The sequence below is a fragment of the Maylandia zebra genome, linkage group LG7 (assembly GCF_041146795.1).
Source record: "Maylandia zebra isolate NMK-2024a linkage group LG7, Mzebra_GT3a, whole genome shotgun sequence".
In the NCBI taxonomy this organism is placed as follows: domain Eukaryota; kingdom Metazoa; phylum Chordata; class Actinopteri; order Cichliformes; family Cichlidae; genus Maylandia; species Maylandia zebra.
In genome coordinates this window covers 42,095,468-42,120,779 of record NC_135173.1, presented here as the reverse complement: position 1 = coordinate 42,120,779, position 25,312 = coordinate 42,095,468, and the positions used below count along the sequence as shown (strand labels likewise).

Here is a 25,312-nt window from a genome sequence, read left to right as displayed (position 1 = left end):
CCTGACTTCACCCAACTAGAACCCTTTGGTGCCTTTAGTGTCTGCCTGTCTGCTCCATGTGCTTCAGAGTAGTATTTTCAACAATGAAGACACTCTGCACACTGTTTCCAAATTACGACAAGAATATTTTGTTTATTACACTATCTCAATGAAAAACAAAAAGGCTTTCATATTGCAATAGGAAGACCTTGATATCATTTCTCATATATACATAATAGGTCAGTATCGACTGATAATATCAGCTGATTTCATTTTGTCTTGGTTTGTATCTTACTGCATTGTTTTCCATATCCCTGCAAAATCTGATATCTCAGATTGAGTTTCTCAATCAAAACCAAATCTAGTGATGAGACCCGTTTAGTATTAATGTTGGCTGCCTTTTTAGATTTCCTGCACTTTTAGTCCTCAGATCAGAAGTCAGCTTTACTTTATTGCTTTTAATTCTAACATCTGTCAACATTTTGGGAAAAAAAATGTAAGCATTTTATTTGAAGATAAACTGCGAGGGTTGCAGCTGCAACCCGTTATTTTTTTTACTGTTTTATTTTTCTTATTTTCAAGTGCTGTTTGTTCTCTGTTGTGTAAGTCATAACAAAGATCTTGTTTGCAGCATTTTTGTTTTTGTATTCATATAAAAAATGTAGTGAAGGAATAGAGGTGGACTGTCCTGCACCGGCGTGAACTTGAGTCCCCTGAGTCTGGCAGGGCTTTGAGCAGCCAGTTTGTGTGAGCACATTCAGACATGCACAGCTCTGTAAATGTCATTGCTTTGGGTTGAGTGTGGCCAGATGCGCCTGTGTACTGTCACTAGTGATACTGTTGACATTTCATTTTGTGAATAGGAACGTTGTGTATCTGTTCACCTCAGCTTGCTCCATGCTGATAAAACTGGCCTGCGTTTTCATAGAAACACGGGATATTTAGCCATAAGATGAGCTAAGGTAGTAGTCGCTTTGATTTACTTTTTATAGTCATAAAGTGATTATAAAAGCTTTAGAAAACCATAAAGGACAGCTATTGAGCAGCTGTTGAATCATTTGTCATTTGTTTGTTCTTGTGTGTTCTGAGTTTCTGCAGATTCTCTACGTCTTTTCTTTTCAGTATTTCTTTACTGTCACTTCTGTTTTTATTTCTCTGAAAGTATTAAAAGCCAGGAAGAGATAAGGTTAGAAGAATCATTACTGTCACAGTTTTTGGAAGACATGCTCTGCAACATAACAACCTGCTTCACCAAGCCCTAAACACTGTATAAATTGAAATAGATTTTTACATTTTTAGGTCCACTTCTGAGCTTTGTCAACCTCTTCTTTTTTAAAAAGGTTTCTCCCTCTTTGTTGTTCAACCTGCAGTGAACTGAAACTCACTACTTTAGGATAAAGCAGAAGTCCCAAAGTCATTTTTCACACAGTTTTGGCATCGTATCCGCTTATAAAGTGGTTTCAAATATCGCACTACGCTGAATCTAGTGACACAATGCAGCCATGTCTTTTTATAGATAAAGACAATAAAGAGCATCTTATAGAAGAGTCGACTGGTTTGCATACATGTATGAATCAAGGAGAGCGTGTGATGCGTGTAACCAGCGTATGAAAACAAGCACATGTTTGTAATACATCTCCCACCCTCGGACTCCAGCCAGCTGATGAAAAATGAATGAAGGCCTGTGCGTGCGTGTCCCTGTGTTTGTGTCCACATGCCTAGCTCCGCCAATCAGCCAATCTGTCAGATCTTTTACACAAGGACAGACCTTGCACCCCTGCTGACAGGACTGTGTACATGTGAGTGAGAGACAGAGAGCGAGTGAGTGCAAGTGAGTTCAGCTGGCTTAGACAGATGTAGGTTGCAGATGCGAGTATGTGTGGTAAGCATGCAGTCATAATTAATCTGTTTTTTGATTGTTTTTATTTTGTGTCTGAGAAGAAATGGCGTTGCAATTCATCTGTCACACATCCTCTTGTGATCAAACTTTCATCCTTTTCTCCTTCTTCTTTTTTCTCCATCTATCAGAACTTCCCTATTGTAGAGTGGCAGCCAGAGTTAAAGAAGAAGAGCACATGAGGAGCGGAAGCAACGTGGCATCAACATCCTGACCGGTAACCTTGCTTCTGCACCCCACCACGTGCCCGGCAACTCCAGAAGTGACCGTCAGCAGGAAGGAAACAAGTGACCACTCCTCCTGCAGGCATGGTAATAGACTCTGTGTCTGTAAGTGCTGGAGGCTTGTGTGTGTGTGGCTGTGCTAGTGCATTATCGGCAGTAGAGAAAGGACTTCTTCAGATTGTATGATGTAAGATAAGTTGTACTAGACATGACAACAGAGAGTGTGTGTCAGAGATAGAGAGATACTTGATAATAGATTGTGCTGACAGGAGTTTTTGAGTGTGTAGTAGAAAATTTGAACTTAATCATTATTGTTGGGAAAAGAGGAGAAGGGATTGGAAGAGGAAAATGAAGTTATAAAAATGAAGAAGAGTCAAGGAAAAGGTGGGTGGTGATTAACAGAAAGAGAGAAAAATGAAGGTTTAATCATCGTTTGGCATTTTCTAGATGACATTCTTGTAACTTTGCAGATTTGTTCTTTTTTATATTTTCATAATACTTGTTCTACATTATTACACCAGTGCGCAGTCACTTGCTGACATGCTGAATGAGGCGTAGATTTGAGGTTCGTTCCTTACATAAGCAAAGGCACAAGTAAGAGAGATGTTACACAAGGAAAAAGATGCCATAAGAAGAACTACCATGTTGTTTAGGAGGAGGAGAGGTTGGCTGAACAGATCAAAGAGAATAGAAGAGGGAGAGGATGACAAGTGGAAGCAGATAAGACCATAAAAACATAAATCAGGGACAGGGGCATGAGACATGAAAAGTATAAAGGATGTTGCAAGCAAAAAAGTGGGGTAGAAAAGGAAGGTTAAGAGCCTGAGAGAGGTAGAGGTAGAGCACAAGTGAGAGAAGGGATTGATTAATGGTCTTGGCCTGTGACAGTGGGAGCTGTACCCCTGAGGGGGGAGGGGAGTAGAGCATAAGATGAATTATTAAAAACTAGAACAAGAGGAGAATGGAGGAAAAATGAGGACAAAAACAAAGTAAGTGGAAGAGTGGTTTGTAGAGCAGGGAGAAGGGAAATAAAGAAGGAAGAAAGGGAAAAGGTGCTAGGGAGAATAATCATGAATGATTGATAGAAATGGAAAGAAAACAAGATGTTACTGAAGGTGCTGAGGTTGGACGTTACAGAAGAGGTCACATGACTGAGCTCATAAATAACCAAGCTTAATACGACCAGTGCATGCTTGTGTTGCAAAAACAGTACTGTGATTAATCCCGAGTTTTGGTGATGCAGCAAATACTGACCTTGGCAAGGGTGTCACTGTATTAAAACAGAAAGTACACAAACAGCTTCTTCAACCTCTGAGTTTTCTGGATTTGATAAATACACCTGCCCAAAACTTTGTTTGTGGTTCCTTATTCTGTATTTGTCTACCTTAATGTTTAGGTCCCACTCATACAGGGCTAGAGACTGGTTGTGTATTCCCTTGGCAACAGGTTGAAAGAGGCTGCTGGCTATTGCTAGTTGAAAAAAGCATGAAATGGAAAGTATGTGGTCTGGTTTATGGTGGTGGCTTTCATACATCTAGGATTTGACAATAAAAAATTTGCATTTTTTCCTTGCAGCCGATAGTTGCCAGTGGATCAGTGATCTGTCTCTAGCTCTAAATGAATGGAGCTATCACCTTATCGTTTGGCATTACCAGCAACCTCCAGCAATCCCTAGTTGTTATGAAATGGCTGTGTGCAGGCAGGAAAAGGACGCAAAGTGCACACTCCGGAGACAACGTAAACTCAAAAAAACAGCTTTAATGCCGAACTCAAAGTAACAAACTTCAAAATACAAAGAATAAACGCAGCCATGCAGCCAGAACACGCAGCATGAATGAGGGTAGATAAGGGTAGAGCACAACACGGACACAGAGAAACAAAAGGCTTAAATACACAGAGGGAGCAATCAGGGAATGGGAAACAGGAGGGAAACACAGCTGGGGCAACTCAGGCCAAACGAGGCAAAGGAAGCAAAACCAGACACATTAGCATAAGACATGGACCTTCAAAGTAAAACAGGAAACATAGCACAGACACGCAGACCTGACACGGGGATACAGCAGACAGGGGAGGCAGCAACTATGGATCACAGACAGAAAACCAGAACACTAAAACTCTAACAAAACCCACATAGAAAACCTAAACTAAGAATAAACCTATAACCCATAATATAATGAAATGAACAAAATCAAAGAACCAAAACCGCAAAACACTGGGTCGATGACCCAGGCACCCTAACACTAGTAACCAGTTGATAAATACTCATTTTTCCCTAGCAACCGGTGGTTACCAGTCACCAACCAGTCTCTAGGTGTGTGGGATTGAGGCCCTAGTTGTGTCCTTGTACGTTATTTGTTAATTCCTTCATTTCTGGGGAGTGCACTTTCGAATCTGAAATGTGAAGCACTATTTGTTCATTTGTTTTTTTTACATTTAATAGTAAGCATATGAAACTAAATTAAAGTTTGTATGATTTTTATGTTTTTCAAAGTGACATAATCTCATGTTATTTGTTTTTTATACACAATATTCTGGTATATTTTCATGTGCAGATATGCCATTATTTAATACTTTGTAAGTGTGCCCCCAAAACAGTGCAGTGTCAGTTCGTTTGCTTTAAGCACCCAGGTCATTATATTTTACAGGCAAGCAATAAACCTATAAGCCATGCTGACACATTACCAGGAGCAAAGGACAGAGATTAAAAAAAAAGAATCCAATCCTTTATCACAAAGTAGGGTGGGTACTGTAGTTTCGGATTGGGGGGATAAATAAACTTGACTGATTACACCAGGCTTTAGATAAATTAGATGAATGTCATCCTGGCTGAAGCACATTTGATAATATTAATGGCATGCTTAACACGCCATAAGGTTTTATAGTAGTCTCCATTTCCCATTTCATCCCATGTTTATCAGAACTCTTGAGATGCTTGCTATGAAGTACCTATTTGATATTTTGCTGCAGCATGGAGTGTGATTTTTGTTTATATATTTTGATGTATGTGTACCCTGCTATTGTGACCATGTGTGCGTAATTTGAAAAACTGCGAGGAAAAGGGAGTGAACAATAAAACAGAATAGAGGAGTGTGGCAGGCCAGCGTGCCAAGCAGAGTGCAGATAAATCACAGGCTGAATTTTTAATGCAATCTCCCCTAGGCTGTAGTTGTTGCAGAGGAGGCACCGAGATGTTTGTTTTTTTAGTATTTCTTGTCCCTTCACTCAAGGCCTCTATTGTGACAGCTCTTTATCTCCTTTGACTCTTCATGGTTTCATGTGGTGTTAAAGACATGTGACATTTTCACAAGCACCACTTCTGATTTGTTTTTTCCCAGATATTTATAGGTGGTGATTTGTTTTTCTGGGTTTTAGAGTAGCTTCACCGTGGCCTGTGTTGTCAGCTACAGTACATACAAACCTTTGTTTCCTCTGTAGCCTGGTGAAAATATTAAAATCCTTATTTTCTGACCTCCCTCCATCTCCTGCAGATGTGTCACTTTTGTTTTCTTTGTTTGGTCCTCTTTTCTCCCTTATCTCATAGTCTCTCCTCACGTTACCTAGTTCTGTGTGCTGAGCACTCACATATCATGTCAGGCACATGCCTTATTAAAAGGAAAAGCACACATCTCATCAGACCCCCCCCACCCACCCCCCCCACCCCACCCCACCCGTGTGAGCAAACACACACATGAAGTACACTGAAAAAAAAATTGGCTATAAATGTATCCCCATCTCCTTCCCAATGCAACTAATATTGCTCCACCAAGTCTTGTCCTTGGCATTGGGTCACATAATTTATAGCATATGGCTACAGAGAGACAGGATAAGTCAGGGGGAGCCTAAAAGAGACTGGCAGTAATGGAGAGGAAAGACATCAGAATCTGATGCCTCTTGTGTGAATTAGCTGCTACTGGCAGGGTGCGTGCCTGGCTGCAACACCTTGAACTCAAATGGTTTTATTGCAGACCATTAGGGACTGAATGAGTGGTGATGGATGGAAGTAATGAAAGTAATGTGTGTGTGTGTGTGTGTGTGTGTGTGTGTGTGTGTGTGTGTGTGTGTGTGTGTGTGTGTGTGTGTGTGTGTGTGTCAAACACACTGCATTCGATGTGATTGTGTGGGTTTCATGTGCGTACTTCATCCAAATTTAAAGTGTGATGCGAGTATTAAATATTTGTTGGATTTTTGCTGTGACATATACTAAATTGTCTTGCATCGGTGTATCTGCATGCTAACAGAGTAAACATTAAGCTGTAAATGCTGTGTAATGCAGTTATGTAACATCGGGCTGCCAGCTGGTTAGCTTCACCAGAGCTTGAAATGGAGTGTAATTGGTAAGTGTGTGGTCTAAAAGCTTCATGCTACAATGGCATATGAAGGTATATGTGTACACACATACACAGCATGGTGTGTGCTGGTGGTTTGCAGACAGTTAGGATTTAACTATTAAAAATCTGCATGTTTCTAATTCAGTTTTCAGGAAAGCATGCCAGGTAAAAGTTTACTTCACAATCTTAGTTATTTTGGATGCTTGATAGGCTTGGGTAGTTACAGTGGGGCAAAAAAGTATTTAGTCAGCCACCGATTGTGCAAGTTCCCCCACTTAAAATGATGACAGAGGTCAGTAATTTGCACCAGAGGTACACTTCAACTGTGAGAGACAGAATGTGAAAAAAAAATCCATGAATCCACATGGTAGGATTTGTAAAGAATTTATTCGTAAATTAGGGTGGAAAATAAGTATTTGGTCACCTCAAACATGGAAAATCTCTGGCTCTCACAGACCTGTAACGTCTTCTGTAAGAAGCTTTTCTGTCCCCCACTCGTTACCTGTATGAATGGCACCTGTTTGAACTCATCATCTGTATAAAAGACACCTGTCCACAGCCTCAAACAGTCAGACTCCAAACTCCGCCATGGCCAAGACCAAAGAGCTTTCGAAGGACACCAGGAAAAGTATTGTAGACCTGCACCAGACTGGGAAGAGTGAATCTACAATAGGCAAGCAGCTTGGTGTGAAAAAATCAACTGTGGGAGCAATCATCAGAAAATGGAAGACATACAAGACCACTGATAATCTCCCTCGATCTGGGGCTCCACGCAAGATCTCATCCCGTGGGGTCAAAATGATCATGAGAACGGTGAGCAAAGATCCCAGAACCACACGGGGGGACCTGGTGAATGACCTGCAGAGAGCTGGGACCAAAGTAACAAAGGTCACCATCAGTAACACACTACAACGGCAGGGAATCAAATCCCGCAGTGCCAGACGTGTTCCGCTGCTGAAGCCAGTGCATGTCCAGGCCCGTCTGAAGTTTGCCAGAGAGCACATGGATGATACAGCAGAGGATTGGGAGAATGTCATGTGGTCAGATGAAACCAAAGTAGAACTTTTTGGTATAAACTCAACTCGTCGTGTTTGGAGGAAGAAGAATACTGAGTTGCATCCCAAGAACACCATACCTACTGTGAAGCATGGGGGTGGAAACATCATGCTATGGGGCTGTTTTTCTGCCAAGGGGACAGGACGACTGATCCGTGTTAAGGACAGAATGAATGGGGCCATGTATCGTGAGATTTTGAGCCAAAACCTCCTTCCATCAGTGAGAACTTTGAAGATGAAACGAGGCTGGGTCTTCCAACATGACAAAGATCCAAAACACACCGCCCGGGCAACAAAGGAGTGGCTCCGTAAGAAGCATTTGAAAGTCCTGGAGTGGCCTAGCCAGTCTCCAGACCTCAACCCCATAGAAAATCTGTGGCGGGAGTTGAAAGTCCGTGTTGCTCGGCGACAGCCCCAAAACATCACTGCTCTCGAGAAGATCTGCATGGAGGAATGGGCCAAAATACCAGCTACTGTGTGTGCAAACCTGGTAAAGACCTATAGTAAACGTTTGACCTCTGTTATTGCCAACAAAGGTTATGTTACAAAGTATTGAGTTGTATTTTTGTTATTGACCAAATACTTATTTTCCACCCTGATTTACGAATAAATTCTTTACAAATCCTACCATGTGGACTCATGGATTTTTTTTTCACATTCTGTCTCTCACAGTTGAAGTGTACCTCTGGTGCAAATTACTGACCTCTGTCATCATTTTAGGTGGGGGAACTTGCACAATTGGTGGCTGACTAAATACTTTTTTGCCCCACTGTATACCAGTGCCACCCAGTGAATTTGATGTTCCTCCTTTGGATTGTGCCACAAAAATATGCCATCATAAGCTTGGAGGCATGCTTTGATGGGACAGACTGTCAGGAATCAGCTCCCAATTCTCATCCATAATGTGAGAGCTCTGGTGGTATGGTCTTTGTAGTTAAACGGTAAAGTTATGTTTAAACTGTGTTAATATAGTACATGATTCAATTTTCATCACACCCTTACTATATCATGTCTGGCATTAACCTCCTAAGACACGGACCCTTCCACAGCATGCATTTGTAATTTTTCTTTGATATTTGGGCTGATTGGGACCTGATGAATGTAAAAACAAAGAATTACCAGATTTTTTTTTTTTTACCTGATTCTTGTTTCTAAGAAAAATGAGAGCCATATATGAGGATATTTTTTAAAATTTTCAATAGAACAGTAGCAGTATAATGTCCTCGTAAGTGGATATCAGGCCCTTGTAGAGCAAAATTAAGTATTTTGGTCTAAATAACCCAAAATGCGGTGTCCACATGTGTGGATGCCAGGTCCTAGGAGGTTAACGACCCCTAAACAAAAACAGTCACCAGAGATCATTAGTAGCAGACACGGCTTAGTAACAGCTGCATTACACGTTCCAATTAACAATAACAGTGAGAGAGACCTGAACGTCTCTAAACCTGAACGTCTGCGAGAACAGTCCTGAGATTCATAATAATAACAAATACGTTCTAATACCCAGTAAGCTTTTGTTTATATACTGACTTTATTTTCCAACTGCCATTAAAATGCATACCAAAACATTATGTGCTGATATTGGACACAAACTGATTTTGACACTGGGGGCTGTTGCAGATATCGAGATCATGATCCTCGTGTTTTAATTATCATGTGTGATACGCACACATGCTCGCAGGACTGGGAAGCATACTATCCAATTGACCTCTAATTTATATAGCAGTCAGGTTTATCTCGGTTATCCCTAACAGACTGATGGTACATCATCAACCTGCCAATGCAAAAGAATATTGATCAAAACGTTCCAAAATCACCTGTGAAACTGAGAAATCTCTAAACTCATTCAGCATACTGATCATCTCACTAAATGTCTACAACATCATGTCAGTACACACTGACTCAGGGGGTTGATTCTTTACAGTGAGCCCTATTTAACTACTCTGATTTACTTGGTGATCAGAGCAGCTGGGTAACAACTCCCCCGCCCTTGCAGGTCGAGTAGTTCTTGCTCACATACATAGATACAGACACTCTCCTCGCAATTTGGTTTATGGCTGCAGAAGCTTCCATTAGCAACAGCTCATAAAGTTTGCAACCGTCGGTCTGTTAAACACTGTTCTGAGAAGACACAATATGTGGTAGTCACTGCACTTTAGGTACACAAAAATACTCTCACAGCAGGTACAATCATTCTCTCTTAAGTAACAAAACTGTTTTGGTTTTATTTTTTTTATAAAGACAATCAATACTTTTTATTTTTTTGCAACCTGCAGTTCTTACATTTTTTTTCATTTGGTCACAAATTAATTCAGAGAAATAAGAGAAATTTTAATTGATAAAAATTGTTCATGTGTTCCGTTTGTTAAACAGCTGTTTCTACATTATAGTACTGTGTTGACTAAGGCCTGCTTCTCAGACCTTTTTTTGGTATGTCTTGCTACGTCACCTGGCTGTCTGTGTCCCACCAATGGGGCCATCTCACAGATAACTTAGATAACTTATACCCATAACCTGAGAAGACAGCAGTTGAAACCACACCAAACTGACTGAATTCAAAAATTCAGCCTGGCCGTTTAAGCCTCGGTACTCCAAATTAAGATATGATATCATGGTTTTTATTGGTGGTATATTCTTTAAAGCTGTCTTAATTTACTCCACCAGTTTGTCTTTCCAGACTGTTAGCAATTCACTGTGACTGGAGTGTGTAACCCTGCTAAATGTTCTTGTGACATTCGTTATACTGAGCTGCAGAGGCTGTAAGGCTGCAGTGTTGGTTCGGCATTCTGTTAATGGCTTTAGCTCACTCGCTCTATTGAAAGAGTGTCAGCAGTTGAAATACAAATTGGACTATTTAGTATTAAAGCACCTTAGCAAAGTTGGGATGTTTTGTTAAATATAAGCAGTGCTTTTCAAATTGTTTAAAGTTTATATACAATTTCCTACTGAGCAATCTTGATTGTTTGAGGAAAAGGTATGCTGATTTTGAAGTTGACCAGCACATTATAAATAAGTTGAAACATTAGTGGGGTTTATCAGGCTTCTTTTAATCAGAAAGCAGACAAAAAAGCAGGGAGCATGGCATGCAGTCTGGGGTGGACTCAGACACGGGCCTCTTTAGTGGCACCTGCTCAACCACGTGAGCCAGACAACACCCTAAGTACTGGTGTTTTTACCATTATTTTGCATCATTTTTACAGCACCCATGATATAAGTCCATGACATTTTTGACAGATATTCCAAAGAATATGATATCATAATTCTGAATATTAAACTCTTCTTTCTGTGACAGGTCAGCACACCTGTCAGACATAAGCTTCCACACACATACTCTTGTAATATACCTTCTTGCAGCTGCTTCCTATATTTAGAGTGTATATATTATTTGTTTAATATCCGTCTGCCTGTTTGTGGCATTTTTGACAATATCAGTAATATATTCTAAAGAATATTATAGCAATTTTTTGAATATTAGTTTTAAAATGTATGAGAGAAGTATACAGAAAGGATGATATCCATTTAAGAACCATACTTCCAATGTAATTTGTCAACAGACTACAGTGAATAAAGAACACCTTCAAATTGAGGGAAAAGCTCACAAATCCAAATGCAAACATCAGGCAGGACATAGAGAAAACTTCTGAACAGTATGGTACATCACTCTGTTTTTGTTTTGTTTATTTAAAATAATCTTTAGTTATGAATCCCCATAGCTTCCCTAATATGTTCCATATTTTAGTCTTTTGATGGTAATTTGTTTGTGTGCCAGGATATTGCCCCCACATCAGTTTGATACATTCACTGGCTTTCATGTTAGATTAAATTATTATTGATATTCAGCCATCTGTAGTTGGTAACAACCATACACAGAAATCTGTGTTAAGGTAAATTGCACTAAATGGAATGTTATTAAAAATTTGTGGGCAACTTTCAACTTTCAAGGGTTTTTTTGTTTTGAGGAGAAAATGTTTTCCAATTGTTGCTTGCTGTGTCAAAAGCCTTGGTTTAAGGTTAAGGCTGGGAAGGTACTGGTTGGGTTTCGGGCTAGCATAGGTCCACAGAAAATGAATATCAATCATTGTGATGTCCTGTCAAGTGACAGGAAGACAACTGAGTGTGTGTGTGTGTGTGTGTGTGTGTGTGTGTGTGTGTGTGTGTGTCTGTGTGTGTGTGTGTGTGTGTGTCTGTGTGTGTGTGTCTGTGTGTGTGTGTCTGTGTGTGTGTGTGTGTCTGTGTCTGTGTGTGTGTGTGTGTCTGTGTGTCTGTGTGTGTGTGTGTGTCTGTGTCTGTGTGTGTGTGTGTGTGTGTGTCTGTGTGTGTGTGTGTGTGTGTGTGTGTGTCTGTGTGTCTGTGTGTGTGTGTGTGTCTGTGTCTGTGTGTGTGTGTCTGTGTGTGTGTGTGTGTGTGTCTGTGTGTGTGTGTGTGTGTGTGTCTGTGCGTGTGTCTGTGTGTGTGTGTCTGTGTGCGTGTGTCTGTGTGTGTGTGTCTGTGTGCGTGTGCGTGTGTGCGTGTGTGTGTGTGTCTGTGTGCGTGTGTCTGTGTGCGTGTGTGTGTCTGTGTCTGTGTGTGTGTGTGTCTGTGTGCGTGCGTGCGTGCGTGTGTGTGTGTGTCTGTGTGTGTGTGTGTGTGTCTGTGTGCGTGTGTGTCTGTGTGTGTGTGTGTGTCTGTGTGCGTGCGTGTGTGTGTGTCTGTGTGCGTGCGTGTGTGTGCGTGTCTGTGTGTCTGTGTGTGTGTGCGTGTCTGTGTGTGTGTGCGTGTCTGTGTGTCTGTGTGCGTGTGTGTCTGTGTGTGTGTCTGTGTGCGTGTGTGTGTGTGTCTGTGTGTGTGTGTCTGTGTGCGTGCGTGCGTGCGTGCGTGTGCGTGCGTGCGTGCGTGCGTGCGTGTGTGTGTGTGTGTGTGCATGAAGGCGGTCCTTGGATTTCAAGTAGATTGATAGTAGCACTCATGCTACACTGTGAATGCTACTTGAAAAAGCTCATCACTTCTGGGCATGTGTTTGCATGCTGTTTCTGGTGTGCGGTTCTCTTTGAGTAGATGTGGGTATGTGTGTGCAGTGAATAAAGGAAAATGTGGGTCTTGGAGATAAGCAGGTCAGCTTTACAGCTTACTAACAGCACACTGTTAGACTTTTCATCGCCACTTTACGGTAACATACTGGCGTCACTGTTGCCAGCGTCATACCGTGACGCCGTGTTACGGTAGCTTACCGTTCTGCAGGATGATACCGTTTTTTGCTGGTGTGGTATAATACTCTTGGACAAATTATGGTAACGCACCGTAGCCTTTTTTACGGTATCTCACTGGCGACAGTGACGAGGGTTAATGTGAACAACCTTTCGCTTCACAGTGGTCCCAGTCTTTCTGCTTGTCCCAACCTTGGAGGTACATTTTGTTCCCTCTTCAGGGTTTATCCTTACAAAAAACCTCGCACACGCTGACTTCTGGTATTCCAGGTTCAATACATAGAATTACCAAAGAAGACTGACATTGCATCAGCAAAGGTGTTCTCTTTGTCCAGCTCAACAATTACATGCCCCTCTGCACTCACCATCCAGCAGGTGGCCATCATTGAACTTTGTCCTTAAATGTATAGGGGCAACATGTTGTCATTATGCAACATAAAATAATTTCAATACTTCACTTCTGCACACTGTCTAGATAGTCATAAAGCAAATAGCTATGTACAGTTAATTATTAATGGCCTTATGTACATAAGTCCGTTTTAACATATTATAATTGTACATAATTGGGAATTATTCTGCCCATTAACCCTTTAGAGCCGGTCAGAGCGGGCACGCTCTGTTTTGCGTAACTATTTTTAAATCCCGGTAGCTCTGCAACCACGTAAGCTAGCGCAATAATTTTTTTTGCATATGAAACCGGAGGAGTTGTACTTACATCTTATGCCATCAGCTTTCCTTCCACATAAAGCTTTGCAAAAACTGCATAAAAAGCACTTGCAGCAACAAAAACATAATATTCCAGAAACACGCATTGCCGATCCGATCAGCTGTTCAGAACACTTCCTACGTTGGAATAGACGTCAGCGCGAACTTTTGCATGTCCGCCATTACCTGCCCGAAACCGGAAGTGGCGTCATTTTCGCGGAAATGTAGTTTTTTTTACCATCAGGGCCTCATGGGCCTATACTGGTGTTTTTAAAAGTTATATTTGACTTTATGACTTTCTGTGTCGTTTCTGGGATGCTTAGGACTCATATTGCACTGCTGGAAATAGTTTATTTTGATGCATGTGCTGCTTTTTTGCAAATTTGCAGTATAATATTTATTTTAGTTTTTCCTGCAGTATATAAAAATTGGTGTATTTCAAAAATAAAACTATGAAGACACTCAAAATAAATTTCCTGTGGTAGGAAACTATTTTATGCAACTTTTTTGTATTTACAGTTTTGAGGGATACGCCTCTTAAATTTCTCTAACTAGAAATATATGTTAAAAAAGCAAAAACGATTTTCTCTTTTTTTGTAGTTTATTGCACTTTTTTGCAATTTATGTAATTACTATGTACTTAATGAATACATGTTATTAAAATCTGGGCTATAATTGTTGTATTGATGTATAGCAACTTGAAATGCTCCCAAAAATGGCACCACACCATGTAAAAATATAATATAAGCTCTGGCGGACTTGGTTCTATGGTAGGTCTTAAAGGGTTATTAAACACACCTAACAAAGAGTCAGCCCAGTTAAATTACCGGAGATGAATCAACTGTATGGTTATTTTGGAGTTTATAGTTTGTGCTGCTGTTAAACTTTACAGTATTGACTTCAGTATTTTTGCTGTTGGTGTAGCTAGACTACTATGTTGATCAGTAATATGTAATGTGAAATTTGATATTGTTACTTTGCTGGAGTCACTGAGACACATGTCCAACAACCTTGGTTTATAAAGGAAATTACAGAAATTTGAGCTAACAAAACAGAGACTGGATACCTGTGTCCACGAAAAGCTCCTGTGCCAAACAGAAATTTTAATATGGTCTAATTAGCTCTATTTCATAAATGACTTCTTACCAAGCACAATCAGCCTTGGGGTGCTTGGCAGGCTTTTAACATGCAAACTGAACAATATAAATTTGCGTGCAATGAAGCCACAAAATTTAGAAATACACATAGTTGCAAAGAGTTCAGTGACCAATTAGCTTTCCTGAATGACATATGCAAAAAATAAGAGTATTGTGAATAGGTACCAATTCCCAGTTTTTACATGATCAAAATTATTCACAAAAGGCTTCAATAAACAGAAAATGTGTGCCGACAAGAGAACAGTGCACACCTGAAAACACTGACCAGCTAACAGCTTTAAGCATTTGGGCGCAACCTCGGTAGTTCACCAATTCACCTGTTGCAAACGTCCAAGTTTCTTTTAAGTCTCATAAATCCTAAATAAATAAATAAACTATTACCTAACTAGTCTTTTAAGTCTCCACATTCATAGATATTGACATTTTGTCTTAGCATTTGAATGAAAATATCCTGGTAGGGTAGCTTAAAAGTCAAAACAAACAGTAATAAGAACGCATTTCGGACTTCTCTCGAATAAGTGAAAAAAACACTTACCTTCAGACTGATTAGCTGGTTCCGATCCAACTTTAATGTGTCCCATGTCAGTCCGTTTTAGGGAAGAAGTGTTAAGTGGTTTCATTTAAATTTGAGATACTCCCGCATGGACGAGCAATTTGGAGTCTAGCAGAGTTATCACGAATAGCATATGATCTTCAGATATAATCCAATCAACCTTGCATTTAACCCGATTGAACATCCAGTTACCTCTGACTACTTTTGCACATGTTAACGATCTCATCATCACTCTGTGCTGCAGCGAACTGGATCTGTGGCACAGAATAGTTGATGGCCATGTTGTTCTCCTGCTTTGCAGCTTTGTTTGAGTCTGAATTGCGGCTTAAACGTGCAAAACTAAGAGAAGCAGATCAATATTTTCTTCTTGTTGTTATTTAATGGTGGTTGGCAACCAGCGAAAGGAGCATTAACCACCTCGAGCAATATTGTCTATCCCCATTGTTGTTTAGAAAGTGAATACCTGATGTGTGCGCCATACGTCACGTTGTACGTCAGGTGAAGGTGTGGTGTCGGCTATCGCACCTGTCGCATTAAAAAGCTTTAAAAACGTAACAATCGCTTTAAAAACACAACCCAACGCGCTAAACTGTGATAATGTGTTACATTATCACGTATATCCAGGACATCTCTTCTGAACCAAGACGAAGTGGTGCTACAAAGGAATTATTTCTTTAGGAGAGTGCATTTCATAGCAGTCTGGCCTGCAACAAAATGCACCGCTAAAAATACAGTTTCTGCTTGTCCCAGGATTTATTAATTTTGAGAGTGAAGTTGTAGAACTGATGCTGGTTAGTGGTGTAGGTTTCATGGATGTGACACCTTAACTTGTGTAAAATGACGACCAGAGCATATTATTAGGTTAGGTCACTGTAGTTAGGCAGAGGTGTCTTAAAAAGTACCACCTTATACAAAACAAATGAAGGTCCAGAAAGAATAAGAAGAGAAAAAAAGGAACACCCTGCTAAATTAAGTCATTTTTAAACATTACTCTAAATGTAGCCATTAGTATTTGTTGCTGGCCATACAAAAAATAAGTATACTTCAATTATATTTCCCAAGTATACCTTACCTAGTACGTATACTAATAATGCTTCTTGGGACTATATTGGCCCCCGTTTTAGTACATAACAGTATTCTTGAAATTAACTTTTAGATGTACTTTTTGTTCACCATAATTGTACTAGCACAATGTCATAATGTCTACAAGAGTATAATTAAAATATACTCGACTCTATCACAATACTAACCTTACAAGTATACTATTAATTAATAGTATTACTAATGTTTCACATTGTTTGACTAAACAAATACATTTATTAATATATGAGGTTCCATTCAGCTCAAGGAATTAAATTTTAGTGTGGCTGCAACTTACTCCTTAAGTTAAAAATGATGCTGTATATTGTAGTTTATATGTTATACTACTTTCACAGTGAATCACATTTTATAGTAATACACTCTGAATGAGGATTTAAGTAATTACTCTTAGATCTACAGTAGAAAACAACAGAAATCCGGATGGTGTAATAGTATAATCTCAGTAACATCACCAATTGTTACATTTGCTGTTTTTACAGCTGTTTCCATGAGTACGGTGAGTTACCGTAAAAATAATGTAATCTCATGGAATTTTCCCACAAATACATGCAAATTACAGTACTAAACTGCTAACATCCTTTAGAGTTTTTTACTGTTGATTTTGCAGTACTAAGCTATGGAAATGACTTCAAAGGCTAACAGTGCACCCTCGTTTTGAACTGTATGTGTCGTATGCACCTCGGGCTCCCCAGAACAATATAATATGATATTCATATGATATTAATATTTTAAATGAATAATATGATATTCATTTAAAAATGAACCCCATCCTTAAGATCCAAGCAATCATGAAACAATATCTTGACTTCTTTTTTAAAACTTTTACATTTTTTTTTAAAAACAGGAGAAAGCAAAGCGAGGGAAGTAAAAATAGACAAACCGAAAATAATTCCAATGATCATAGCAGTAAAAGAGAAAAGTTGAGAAAATAAGCAAGATGAAAGCCACAGTGATGACTCTAGTTGATGTTCTATTTTCATGTACGGTCACAAAATAATCCAGACAGTGAAAGAGAGCTGAAATTGAGATTATAACAGAAGTGATGTTGCTACTAACCATCCAAGCACTCAAGAACAGAACTGAAATAATGTCTTACAACAGATATTAATTATCTCTTGTATGAGTATTCCTGTTATTAATTAAACAGCTGCCGCAGAGATTTTACATTATGTGTATTGCAGCAAATTTTATGCATTGATAATAGATTGTAATACATTTTCAATACAATTATGCTGAGCAAAATTAGAATAGCTAATGCATAACACTCAGATGTTTAAATACTTTAGCACTGCAGTTTTTCCTCGCTGAACAGTTAGCCTTGTAAACCTCTATCTACTCTGTGAAAGGATGAGGAGTGTTTTCATATGAATCCACATAACCACCGCGGACCCATCTGGGTGATATTAACTGCAGGACACAAATCACAAAGGCACCGTTCCACCTGCTCCTCTCCTTCTTCTCTTTACGTCGCCAATTTGTCTCTGAATTCAGCCTCTGGTCGCACAAGCATTTCTGTCATTTATCCTTGTTAAAGATTCTGCACTGCTCCCTTCGCACTCCTCTGTTGTTATCTATTCTCTTCCTTCTTGGCTTCGGTGGTAGGTGCCTTCTATATTCTGTCATTTACCCTCCCTCTGTGCTACCCTTTTCTGAAGCCTTGCACCTGATATCTTTCTGCTGTGGTGTTCCCCCTTAAACCTCTTACCAAGTAGAATCGAGCATGTGAAGAGCTGACATGAATTCCCAAGGCCAGAATATCTGAGTGACATGTGGAATGGACTCAGTGAGATGAATTTCTGATAGCCATGTGTGCGTGTGCATATGTGCTAGGGTTAGTGGCAGTAAATAGGAGCTGTCACGGAAGTTAGAATTGATTTCTTTCCTATAAAAGAGATAACATGTTCTGTGAGCACAAAAGCAACTTGGGCAGACAAAAAAGCCAGTTGCACGCACACTTTGTGGGATAGCTGTGTTGCATTTTAATTTTGTGTGAAAGGCTTTTTTGGGTTTTGTTGTTTGTTGTTATTATGAATAAAGTGAGTCCTTAGCAGGGAGTCCAAAGTGTTTGTTTGATGGATTAAAGCTCAATCTGCTGTTAAAGAATGTCCTTGCTGCAGGGAAAGGAAGGTGTTTTTATGCGTGTTCGTTTACAGGTATGCAAGCCCGTGTGTTAGTGGTTCCTGTGCGTTTTAACCTCTCTGTTATTTGTCATCCTCCCTTTCAGAGGTCCTTTCGTTCCTTCAGTAACGATGACCGCCACGTCATGGCGAAACACTCCACCATCTACCCCTCCTCTCAAGAGCTGGAAGCAGTTCAGACACTGGTATCCACTGTCGAGTGTGCCCTCAAACATGTCTCTGATTGGCTGGATCAGAGCAGCTGCGAAGTCCACAACCAGTTTGACAGCCAACCAGCAGACAGCACAGAGGAGGACAACCCTGGTGTTGAGCCCAGCGAAGAAACTGAGGATTCAAGTGATTGCTACAGGTAGGCAGAAGAAACGCACAGTGGGCTTTAATTCATAATTTTTGTTGATGTTTTTTTCAGTTAATGGATTATTTTGTCACTCAAACACAAAATAATTATTTTGTCAAACCTACAAACCATAACCAAAGACGTTTAATGTATTACATCAGCAGTTCGGTAAATATACCTATGCCTTTAAAGCTCACTAAAAACATTTTGACACATGAGCTTCGGACAACATCAGCATAATAATAATCAATCAAGTGTCTCACTACTAAAAATAAAGTTAACATGGGTCTATGCCTGGATGGAGCATGCAGGAGGCATGGACACATGACATCCACGCCAATGCTACTACGGACAGTTATCTGCTCTATCCTCTGAAATTTGCATTCTCACATTTGGTGCCTCCTAAATGAGAGTTCACTCCTCTTTTAAACACTAAAGTGTCAAGTGTACAAGTTGTGGATTTAGTTTAGGTTTTGTACAGAGGAAATGACTTCCTAGAGAGATGTCATCACTTACTTTGAGCCACCAGGGACTTTAGAAAAGATAAGATTGTTCTATCTCTCCACATGTTGAGGAAATTCTGTGGCAAATAGCTGCATTTTTAAAAAGAAAGGCACAGTTGAGAAGCCTGAATTTCTTCATTCTTACGTCACATAAACAACTTTAGATTTGTTGTTTATTCTTCTTTTGCAACCTAGAGTACTGAGTCACTGACAAAAAAATGTTGGCACTTATTAGTGTTGTTTACTTCTCACAGAGACTGTTCATGCTAAATACTTTTTTATGCAGAAGGAAGAAATAAGTTAAACGCACTTCTCTGAGGTAGAAGGAGCATATGTTGCTCAACAGGAAATGAAACGGCCTCCACTGGGGGCTCCTTCTTCTTGAATCTTTTTATTAATGGTTCAGTAGTTTTCATTGATATCTTGAATTGCCTTGTCTGATCTTATTTTGCTGTGTGAATTGGAATTTTAGTATTTTAATCTTTCAAACACTTTTGTGTTTGTTAGAGATTCAGATATTACGCTGATAAAAAGAGGTTTGGATCTCCCGTTGAGTCGACTTCATGCCTGCAGTGCAGTTCTGTTTGTCAGGTCTCGCACAAAATTGTAGGTTAATTTTATAACAAGGTTATTTTTCTCTTTCATCGTATTTAACTCCCTGAGAACTAAGCATGGATTCTGTCTTTGATATTTACTAGTTATGAATTAAAATGTTCATATGCACATAGCTTAAAATCTCATACAAGAGAAGACTTTATATATTTATTTATGTGTTTACAGGGAGTCCAGCGGTGGCGGCTTGTTGTGTGGAGTGATGAGGATCGGCCTAGTGGCCAAAGGACTCCTGATCAAAGGCGACATGGACCTGGAGCTGGTGCTGATGTGCAGAGACAAACCCACACAGACATTGCTGGACACTGTCTGTCACAATTTACCCACACAGATTGAGGTTAGAGACACACACACAAATGCACCGAGGCATGCATGCTTCTCTTGTTTTTTCACGTTCACCTTTAATCTTTGCATTAAACCCACAATCACATCGGTCTGACAAATGTAATCCAGGAATGCACTATATTTATATCACACTCTTCTTCAATGTCAGAAATTAAGCCGTTTAAATAAGCTTCTACATTTTCTTCCTGAATTCACCAGCTCTCACTGTGTTGTGCTTGTGAGTGTTGAGGAGAGTGTCATGAGTGGTAGCGTGAGCATAAGTAGACAAGTGACAGCAATATTGTCAAGTGAGAAGGTGAGAGGTGTTTGAGTATGTATGAGTCATGTGTGATTAATACTCTCGTCATTATGTCAGTGTCACATTTCCTCATTAATAAGTCATGGCAAAGAAGTAAGGTCCTGACTTTCACACATACAAGATACACACACATACACTTACAAACACACACACAATACAGCTCTCTGAAGGACAAGTATCGCTTTTTTACAACCTGTGACTTTGACCCCTGTTTGTTTTATAATCTAGGACTTATACCATCTGTTGTTTCAGTTGGGTTACACACCATTTAAATTATTTCATTTGTAGGATATACATCACTGCAGCCTGGTGAGGGGCTCTGACTGGAAGGGAAGGATTTAGCAATATAACAACAAATGTAGGGAAACACTTTCCAACGTGGCTGGCAAGTGCAGAAATTACCCAATAAATAAATAGTGCCAGAGCACAACCTCTCTGCTCACAATTACATTTTGAGGTGGAGATGGAGAAAAAGAGCGTGTGTGTGTGTGTGTGTGTGTGTGTGTGTTTCCTGTGAGAAATAGTCTCATGTTACGGCCCAGTGACCAGCGATTTTGAATTTCCCATCAGAGCCAAATGGGATGTAGATGGGCCCTCTGTGACTCACTGCTCATTTAAAGGGCAACTGGAATGTAGACATAAACCCAGATATACTTGTTTTTGTCACTTATAAAAACTAGGTAGCTTATTTTCCTTTAATGTTGTTTTCTAGACTTAATCTGGCTTAATCTTGTCAGCTACTCATGGCCAACTCAAGCTTAAATTTAGCTGAAGAGGGTAAGGTCTGTTTTGGGCTATTACAAAGACTTGAATTCACTGTAATTTCAACCGTTACAGTACACTGAGACTTAAAGTGCACATAACTGTGGCTGACTGGTTCACAGAAGGCAGGCAAGAAAATGATTGGACTCAATTAATGATGCCAGAATTGTGTTTGACAGCGTGAGAGTTCGACTTGTTGTAAAGAACAGACTAGCAGCCCGAACACTCAGGAACGCAGGCAAACAAGCGAATACAGATCTTCCTTATTTAACTTACACATAAGCTTTATTTGACATCCCTTTATTCAATATTTTTAATCACCCATGACTGTATATGCTTCATCTGGGCCTCTGTGTGTACTGATCTTTGCATGTCTTGTAGGTGATATTAAGCGTGTTAATTTGTTTAAGTTTGTTCTATACAGTACAGGTGTGTTAAGTAACGGTTGTGGCTGCTGCGTATGCTGACATGAACATATTAGCATAAGTCATCATGTCATAGTGCTGACCAGCGAGGTCAACTGTAATTAATTTCTTCAGAACGAAGGTTGAATGAGGCACAGTGTGCACATAGAGAAACAAATGGGTGTTGAGAAAAATACATAAACAGTGTCTGCAAAACTTATACAAAAGATTCGCCAGATTTCATCAGATATTACTTGATATCTGTGTCTTCAGTAGATTTTACAGCTCTTCCAGAGTTTTATATAAAGGCTATTTGATAATTAGACGCAGAAATTGGGAGTCTATATTCTAACCTGCCAGTGATTTGAAAAAAAAAAAAAAGGAAATATCTTTTGAAGGGTCCATGCGATCTTTCTGTCTTCTTACACAGTCAGTTCTGTGGTCAGAAGTATCCCTGGGTGTTTTTATGATGTCCACAAGACTAACTACCATCACTCATTTATTTTCACATAAAAACTTCCCCTTATTAAATCTCCTGTCGTACCTAGTGATGTTGTTGTGGTGTGCTTAAGCCGCACAATGCTGAAATATATTTTGCTTCTTCATCTGTGCTGTGTCATATTGTGGCCTTGGCCTCTTGACTATCGAGTTATGTCTGTTGACACACAACAGAAGCTGACAGAAGAGAAATATGAGGTCACAAGCTCGTTGCCTGAGGCGGCCATCTTGGTAAAAACGACAACAGAGCCTAAACTCACTTTGAAGATTACCCTCACCTCACCGGCCATGAGGGAAGATGACGGGGAAGAAGAGGAGGAGGAGGAATTGGAGGAGGAAGAGCAGGAGCTGGAGAATGGGGAAGAAGGAGAAGAGGTGGTGGAGGGGGAAGTGGAGGAAGAAGAGGAAGACCCAGAAAGCAAAAATGGACAAGGTAGGAGCATAGGAATAGGAAAGTTGTTCTCTGTTTGGCCACACCCAGCACATGCACAATCAATTGGTCTTTGTGTTAACTATGTATATGTTATTAGAAAACTCCACATTTTTTGTCAGACAAGAGGTTTGACCTCATGAACTGATGCTGACACAGGACAAGACAGGTACAGGCAGAGGTGGGTAGAGTAGCCAATCATATTTCAGAAAAACAAATACTCAAGATGAATTTTTTAAAAATGTCGACATTATTTTACTGATTTGACAGCCTGCTACACGGTGATCCAGGTTAGTTGCTTTCAAGTGTGTAAGTAGAACTTTCTTCATATGATAGAAAACTAGTATTACACAGTGCTTAGAGTCGTCAAAGATGACAAAAAAAATCTCCACAAACAAGATGCTGCAGACAAAAATATATAAATGTCAAAGCAAGGAAGCATTAATAATGATCTAAACCCCTGAGGATAGCTGGTCCCTAATCTAGGAGCCAAGAAAAATGCTCATTCACCACAAATCTCAAACTTTAAGTGGGCCAAAGCCAGGAGCTGTGAACCTATCAGTGGCCAACAGGCTGCTAATAGGTAGGAGATCAAAACAGCATTGTTCTTAAGAAGTAGTGAGTGGATTAACAGTTTTTAATGTCACTCCTGATTTTCACAGAAAACCTGTGTAACAAAATCGAGGTGATAAGAGATTAAGCAGCTGAACTTTGGAACAAGTGCAGCGACATCTTGGCTGGAACAAGTATTAAGTGTATTACGATAGCCATTAGTTGATTCGATAGAACAGCGTTTGTTTGTTAAACCTTTTGGAAAAGGGAGACACAGTTTGTCAATAATTCTTAAAGGAGAATTTATTTTAACCTGGATCGTTTGTCATTAAGGTTGTAGAGATTTAGGGTAGCAAGGAGCCACACAAATCTGGCAACTCATCAGCTGACCAAATCATTGTTTGTGTGTAAGGGCATGGAATTTTATTAACATTACTCTACATTATATACACCAGTAAGTAAAGATGTTTTTAAATTGCATATAATTTTCCTTTCCACTGTCGCTAAGTACTTGCTTAAATGGGGTCGTTTGATTTTTGTTTTTTTTCTCTGTATTATTGTAGGATCTTTACTTTACAGTAAGAAGCACCTTGAGGCAACTGCTGTTGTGATTTGGTGCTATATAAATGAAATTTAGTGAATTTTAAGTAGAGAGCTTTTCTACTCTATGCCCCATTCACAATAGTACTTTTTTTTGGCAACCAGGAATTGAACCACCACCTTTCCATTTAGCAGATGACCTGTGCTACCTCCTGAGCTACAGACCCAGTAGTGCAGCCCACACATTGACTGTTCGTCAGTCTGTCTGGTTAATTTGAATTGGAAAGCCAAATTCCAAGAATAAAGGAGAATAAAGTTTGGCCAGTGATGTTTTGTCTCTTGAATCTGCCACTGTAGCAGCAGCAGTTTGTCATGGCTTGGTTTTAATAAGATATCAGACCTTGTTGCATTAATGCCTGAATTAGTCCCATTATCCAAACCAATTATTACAGAAATATACTGCTCCAAAATGTTTCAGTTACTCTAGTTACTTTATGACATTTTACAAAGTAATTAAGTAAAATCGAGCTGAAAGGCTCTGGTGTTGAGTCTGTAAACAACCCATCCCCATTCCCCTGTTTTCATGTGTAGCAGTTACTGGTTATAATTGGTTGTGGGATGTAAGATTGGGAACCAAGGCCAGCAGGCCAGCGAAATCAATAAGCAGCCAGTAGCAAGCTGCCCATCTATCCTGTGGCTCTCATCCAACTAGACACTCAGGTCTCAGAGAGAGATGAGCGATAGCACAAAGGTTTGCCGTACATCATTCCAGATGCCTCGGCATGATAGAGAGGACCCCTCGTATTGTTTTGCATGCATGTGTGTGCTTTACTCACTGATGCAGCTCACCTGCTTTGTGTGGTAAAGGGGGGAGGGTTCACTCCTTTTTTTTTTTTTTATAAATCTCCCTCTGTACTCAGTTATAAAGGGTAATACAGAGAGAGATAATGATAAAAGAAGAGCGCTGATTGAGAGAAGAGGGGGAGGACAAGCGAGAAGAGAAAGACTAATGATCTGCTAGTAGCTGAGCTGTCCAACACACAGCTGGGCCCAGTCTGACAGACCTTAGGATTTACCAGGACACGTCACACTGAAACATAGATCTCACACTAAGGCATGCCATTGTCAGGAAATGCTACACTGCATTTTATAACGCAAGATAAATGCTTTCACTCCGGCACGCATCGGACGCATTTGACATTTAAAATTAATGCCTCTCGAGGCTAGGATTTTCTTTTTATGGGAGACTGATGAGAAAAATATTTACCTAGTTGTGTTTTCATAGAGCCCCAAAGGACTCTTTAATGTGTTTTATTTTATCTCCAGTTGGTCCCACACACAATAAAACCTTCTTTGGAAACCCCATGTAACGGCATTCATTCATACACAGCTGCGTTTGATTCAGCTTGCCGTGCATATCACAGACTTTGTGCTGTTTCTCGCGTAGCAGGCCAGTTGAAGCTGTACTAACCCAGCCAGCCCTGTGTGTAGGGCAGCATGAATCAAATGCTTACATATAAAAGTATAATGCTCTACTTTTACCAACCATGATGCTCTGACTAAACCCTGCCTTGATCCCTCTTGTGTTGTGTTTGTCTCAGACTGGGTCAAACTATCTTAGATTTTTTTTCTTTTCCTTTTCAGTTCTACTTTAGGAGCGCTTGATTCTGTGTTTGCCCAGACAGGTTGTTGAATTGCTTTCTCTGCACCA

The 25,312-nt window shown here is 39.9% G+C and overlaps 1 protein-coding gene across 3 annotated transcripts in view; it reads left to right on the top strand.

The window, feature by feature from the left end:
- Window positions 1–25,312, top strand: part of strbp (spermatid perinuclear RNA binding protein) — a 108,615-nt gene that overhangs the window by 58,698 nt on the left and 24,605 nt on the right. For all 3 annotated transcript variants that reach the window (XM_004538305.5, XM_004538304.5, XM_004538306.6), the window contains exons 3-6: window positions 2,008–2,187; window positions 18,407–18,669; window positions 19,941–20,109; window positions 22,254–22,512. In XM_004538305.5, coding sequence (XP_004538362.3) covers window positions 2,185–2,187; window positions 18,407–18,669; window positions 19,941–20,109; window positions 22,254–22,512 — 694 coding nt within the window. In that variant the 5' untranslated portion in view covers window positions 2,008–2,184. The remainder of the gene's footprint in view (window positions 1–2,007; window positions 2,188–18,406; window positions 18,670–19,940; window positions 20,110–22,253; window positions 22,513–25,312) is intronic.